General features: G+C 40.5%; 1 protein-coding gene across 1 annotated transcript in view; it reads right to left on the reverse strand.

Annotated features, from left to right (window-relative positions):
* glrx (glutaredoxin (thioltransferase)) overlaps positions 1–1,563 on the reverse strand; it is a 6,271-nt gene extending 4,708 nt beyond the window's left edge. The window contains exons 1-2 of the mRNA XM_034585449.1: positions 1,278–1,563; positions 59–191 (exon numbers count right to left, since the gene is read on the reverse strand). Coding sequence (XP_034441340.1) covers positions 78–191; positions 1,278–1,484 — 321 coding nt within the window. The 5' untranslated portion in view covers positions 1,485–1,563 and the 3' untranslated portion in view covers positions 59–77. The remainder of the gene's footprint in view (positions 1–58; positions 192–1,277) is intronic.
* Positions 1,564–6,239: the final 4,676 nt, after the last annotated feature.

Here is a 6,239-nt window from a genome sequence, read left to right on the forward strand (position 1 = left end):
GTGTGTGTGTCAAGATAAAAGAAAGATGCATCATGAGGGTCTGTGCAGTATCCTGTACCTGCAGGGCTTGGGGCAGGTCACTGCAGGGCTCCAATAGACTGCAGCATGACCTCCAGTTTACCATTCTTATCCAGCGCCGCCACGTCGCTGCCGCCTCCAATGCATTCCTCACCGATGAACACCCGAGGGACCTAGATTAAAAATCAATACGAGAAAAATAGCCGGTGAATATGCAATCACAGATTTTCAATGTCATGCACAGAGTCAGGCAATATGATGATACCACAATATTCAGGTAGCCCTGAAGTGCAAATCACAAAACACAACAGCAAATACGTAAACACGACAAATAAGAAAACACAATACGAGCCAAAAACATGTTTTGTCAGCGTTTCCTTCCTGTGGAAAAGTCGGACAGTGCATCCGCCCAACCAGTGAAGAACTTTGTCAGTAGCAGGTAACATTTTCTGTGAGTTAATAGTGATTTTTTGTCAATTTTGATGTGTTTTGTGATACATTGTCGTGTTTTTTTAGTAGCCATTTTGTTTTGTCGTCATGTTTTGTATTGTCGTCATAGTGATTTGCTATTGTGAGTTGCACTTCAGGGCCATCATACAACATGCATTCGTCTACTATCACAGATTTTCCCACCCTGTTCAAACCACAGTAACCTTCCCTTTAACTGGGTGTTTTAGTTCAATTGATGCTGCAAATGAATGGGCCAAACTTTTTTTACATTAATGTGACTTAAGTATTTTTTGTCAGTATATGCTATCCAGAATAAGTATGAAAATAATCATCTGCCAGGATAAAGACATTCATCCATATCACCCACTCCTGCACATATATTGTCAGACATTAATAATAACTTCACTCAGTTAGAGTTTTAAACCTTTGATCGTACACTCCTGGAGTTCAGTCACGAACTTTATGTTGCTTGAGATAAAAGGCTGAGTCATGGGGGTGATGCTTGCGCAGTTCTTTTAGTGAAGACGCCCTGATTTCCTAACAGACTTTCATGGACAACTAATAAAAAATATATATTCAGATTCTAACAGTGTTTTTCATCATAGCTAACACCCACATCATTGCGGAGGTGTTGCAGGTTATATTTGGCCTTTGAGGTGAATGGAAAGAGTTTTAAATGACGTAATTTACAACAACAAAAACATGTTTAACTTTCGTTAGACAAACGAATGAAAACTTTTTTTTTTTACACTGGTCAAACTGACTCTCTTCTATTGTTGTGTGATTTTAAAGTGAAGTGCAGTGTTTACCGTGCGGGCTCCGGTGAGCTCCAGGAAATAGTCCTGCATGCTGCCCATGTCGCTGCGGCCACTTATGTCAATACACTCCAGATGTCCGGGTTTAAACTTGTATTTGGCCAACACGTCTTTGGCCATGATGCAGTAGGAGCACGTGGGCTTGATGAAGAGCACCACTTTGTCTCCTTTGATCTTAGTTTGCACAAACTGCTGCGCCATGTTCTGAGCTGGAGCCGCGTACACACACACACACACAGAGGAAAGATGCGTGGATGGGGGAGAAGAAAGCTGATCGCTCTGCCCTTTGTCAATTATGTTCATGAGGGTGACGTCAGCCAGGCCACTTTCTTCTTAAAGGGGCACTACGCACCACTGCGCGTACACACAAGCGCGTGCACAAACTGTGGATTTGTTTTTTTTAAGTGTTCAGTACTTGAAGTGATAAAGTAACACCACTGCAGCTCAGAATACAGGACAGGATTAACCATAGACTGTATCTAAAGATGGACGACGTGTCTCCACTTCCTCCCCCGATCCAGAAATAAAGCCAATCTCTGTGGCTGTGCCTGAAATCACTCACTAAGGAATATATAGGGAGTTTGCCATTTTGCTGTCCGAAAGTTTTGTTTCCCACAATGCATCGTGAAAGGTAGTGTACAACCAATGCTCCCTAACTGAGCAATATATAGCATCATGCATTGCGCTCGTGGAGACAAGAGGAGAGAGGGAAGCAGGTACAGCCCCACCTGTCGTACAATTGTAAATAAGAGCAGCTCAAACGGCGTCAAACGTTTATTTCTACATTTTAATAAAGACGTTCAACGTGCTTTTTACCTCAAAGTATTAATACTAAATAAACATATCCAATTTATTTTTGGATTTTCCACTGGCCGGCGTTGTTGTTGTTGTAAGTCATGATCCTGTGACAATGACATAATTACCAGTGCAGAGAAGATATGCTGAGTTGTGTCCGAAAGCGTCCTTTTCTTCTGCCGATACATAAAAGTCACTATATAGTGAAGTAAGCGTTAATGAGTGAGTGTAATTCGAACGCAGCCTGTGTCTCAATTCAGTGGCCATATCCTTTAGAGGCTTAAAGACATTGCATCACAGCAACTTGACTAGTCTGTCCCATTTAGATTTAATAGGTCCTTCAAATGTGGCCGGCAAATGAGTCCTTCTCCTCCTGAGCTACAAAGGATCCAACGTGTGGATCGTTCAACCTATGACGATGATAAAACTAACAATATAGCTATGTGGGTGGCTGAGCTGCAGTGCAAGTGCAGTGGCTCAAAGTAGCTAACAAAGCTACGACATCCTCTGCTGACCTGACCGTCTCATTTCAGTTCAGCCTCTTCGATTTACACTGTCCACAAAGGCCATGTAGACTGAGCCCTCCAAAGGGGGCAGCCCTTGAATTGGGACACAGCAAAAATACCCATTTGCATTCGGAGCCAGAGTCTGCACAGTAGTAATCGGGGGATGGAGCCACACTAGTGAGGACCAGTCACTACACATGCTCGACCAATTTCAATTGATCAATTTCACATAATATTGATCAAATAACTAATTAAAACTTAAGTTCCAAGAAAATGTGAACAATTGGACGTACATCAGTGTGATAAGAAGAACCTGAAATGTCCGAGACTATCTTTGAGAACATTTTATTTGATATGTACTTTTATTTTGTAGTTTGTCCATGTCCGATCCGCTAACATAGAGGATGCGGCATTTATGATCTATACTGCAGCCACATTGGCTTCACATTTGGGGAACTGTCATGTTGTCTATGGGATTAATCTGTTAATGACACACAGGAAAATAATTAGCTGTTTAACCTGCATTACCCCCCTAACCTCCAAACCACATCCCTGCGCATTGTGCCTGTACCAGGAGCAGCAGGTCTCCATCATGAAGAGTTCTTACAACATACACTTTATGTTCCTTTATGACGTCAAAACCAAACACTTCACCTCAGCTGAAATAATTCTACCTGAGCCCTGGTTTTCTGTCATGAAATTTGAGCCAATCGGATTATGTGAGCACAAGCTCAAAAGTTAAAGGTCAGAAAACTGGATTTTGACACAGGGCCATGTACAAGACAGCTAAATCTAAAATTATAAGACACTTCATTTAGTTGATACCTTAGTGGTTCAAATGCTCCCTACAGTTATCAACTAACAAAAGCAACTGATATGCAGTTGGTCTGGTGCTCCATGGCTGTCCGCTGCTTTGCTCAATAGTTAATCCAGCACTGATACCAAGTTATTAGAATACTGATTAGACGGATCAATTTAATTGAATGAGAAATCCATTTCTTTGTAATTGTTAAATAAAAAGCATTCTACCACTGAGCAATGTTTCCATTATTTAGTTTCTTCATTGGACAGTCTTTCAGTTGTAAAGACTTGAGAGACGACATAACTTTGAGACGTTTCTCATGAAGGTCACAGAGCCAGAACCATCACCATCTTCTCCCTCATGATTGTTAACTCTGTTGGTGCTCAATAACTGTAAGAATCAAGATCAGCATAAGCTCCTGGTAAACTAACGACTGAGCCAAATGTTACATGAAAAAGCCCATAATGAATCCGTCTAGACTTATAAAAAAGTTCTGAGTACACAGTGTAATCTGTGGACACGAGCTGAATTGGATAAATGACCTTAGTCATGTCTGTTGACAGCCAGGGCCTGAGGGCCTGCTAATGTGACCAGTAGAGGGCTCCCAAGAGAGCTTGAAATGTTTTTAATTTATTCTGCCAATGGTTGTCATGCAAAAACACATTATATATATGGTTAGTTTATACAACTGGTTCAAGCAATCCCTGCTGCCTCTGTGAGATCAATGCAGTTGTAACTTGTGTTTTTGGCCCTGATGACAGGTGTTGTTAAAACTCCATTCTACGTTTTATACTGTTTTTGTTGTAAGGTTTAATATGAAACTCCTCTGCATTAAAATGTCTAAAAATAAATAGACTCAAATTATTTATGTATACATTATATATTTTTCCAGAGTTAGGTAATTACACCATGCAAAATGTTTTTTCCGGAAATTTTAAACCAGGATAATATGCCACCTCGGAGCTTGGGCCTCAGAATGACATCACACCCGAATAACCCAAGTTGATGGCGTTCCAGTTGCACAGGAACATTGTTTATGTTAGCCAGCTAGCCATTGTTAGCTAAAACGGTTCATAATAATACATTATGACATTTTACAAATAATAACACTAATAAACAGTGGAAACTACAGCTTTCACTACTGTTGATATACGGAGGGGCCTTCTTGGATTTCGAAGTCGGGGGTGATGAGGTTCCTCCGACCTTCTGAGTCGAAATTCTGACTTGAGGGGGCGTTCTAGTTGCAAATTCCAAGCTCTGAGGTTGAATGGAACGCGGCAATAGAGTCGTTTCACGGCAGCCATTTTGACATAAAGTAGTAGGTAAACACAGGTGTTACTAATCACATTCAATAAGGCTATTTAGACAGAGCCTTAATGAATGTGATTAGTAACACCTGTGTTTTACTAAGGTCCATTTCTAACGTCCTCATATACACGTCTGCTAAAAGCTGTCAAAATACTGTTTTAGTCCAGTTGTAAGCCACATTTTTACAATAGACCTTTTAAATCTTGGTAGTTTAAATGATATATTTGAACAGGATAAAGAGTTTTCAACATCCGATGTTTGGATCTGAAATGATCAAAGAGACAATGTGTCTATTAGAGAAACACGGGAAACCTTTATTTTGAAGTAAAGACCTCCTGAACACTCAACACTGAAGGAACCCTGATCAGGAGAACCTGACTGAAGTGAGACCACTCTCATCATACCATCATTTGAGATAAGGTTTGGATAGTGAGACCCCTAGTGGCAGTACATTGCACACTGTGCATTTATAAACATATTTACTAACAGCATTTTATGAAGTGTCTTCTTCCACCAGTGTGCAAGGGAAAGCATTAGATTTCCCTCAAGACGATATGAAAGTAAAGAAATAATAAATACAGATCAATGTCCATGGTATGATTATATGCAGGACATAGACGTCAGGATGGAGATATTCTTATTTCACTGCCGACCTCAGTTCATATTAATGCCTTCCAATCTTACATTATTATTGTGGCTTCTTTAAATGACTAAAAGATATGAAAAAAAGATGAGACATTTTCCAGGTTAAACTTGTGATTTTTTTTTATTGAAATGTCTTGTACATTGTCAGCTGGGAACGATCAGATATCACTTAGAATTCACTTGACTTTCAGTGGTTTCTCTCGTCTGAGCAGAGCTGGAGCACCTCTTTCTCTCTCGCTTCCTTCCACTGTGATAAGTTACTGTAATTCATGATGTTCATCTGTTTTGGATTAAAACAAATCGTTGGAAGGCTGAGAGGACAGCGGCAATGGACAACACTTTGACGGCTTTGTGAAACACCCAAGCCTCCAACATGAATTCTTTCTGTCAGAGTTGCCCTTTGCGATGCTCTAAACTCTGGGAATGACCATTACCGAGGGAAAACAGGACAAATGGATCAAAACACCGACCCTGGACCCACAGACAGAGTGAAGTGTGCATCTCAAGTAGAGTCTCAACTCTTGTGGACATTTTTTTAACCGGCTGTTGTGACACGTCCGAAATAAAAGTGCTGATATTCATGTCCAAAACAAGTTTGTGATTACGTTGAATTGATTCCGACAGCAGATCAAAACAGACCGTCTACTGCAGAGACAGACTCTTTGACTGAATGCCCAAACCAAAGTATGAGATTGAAATGAATGTGGCCAATATTAACTTAAATCTCTAGTTTGTGCCACTTTTTGTTTCCAGTACAGGACAGACATATTTTATACTAAACTTCCAGGAAGGAACTGAAGTGTTAATATTTCTAGGGGGAACATGGACTACGTTCCTCTTCACATCCCTAAACTCAAGGGTCTTTAATTTTTCCAGTGACTCTTCCAGGTTCTTAGTGTC

The sequence above is a fragment of the Hippoglossus hippoglossus genome, chromosome 5 (assembly GCF_009819705.1).
Source record: "Hippoglossus hippoglossus isolate fHipHip1 chromosome 5, fHipHip1.pri, whole genome shotgun sequence".
In the NCBI taxonomy this organism is placed as follows: Eukaryota; Metazoa; Chordata; class Actinopteri; order Pleuronectiformes; family Pleuronectidae; genus Hippoglossus; species Hippoglossus hippoglossus.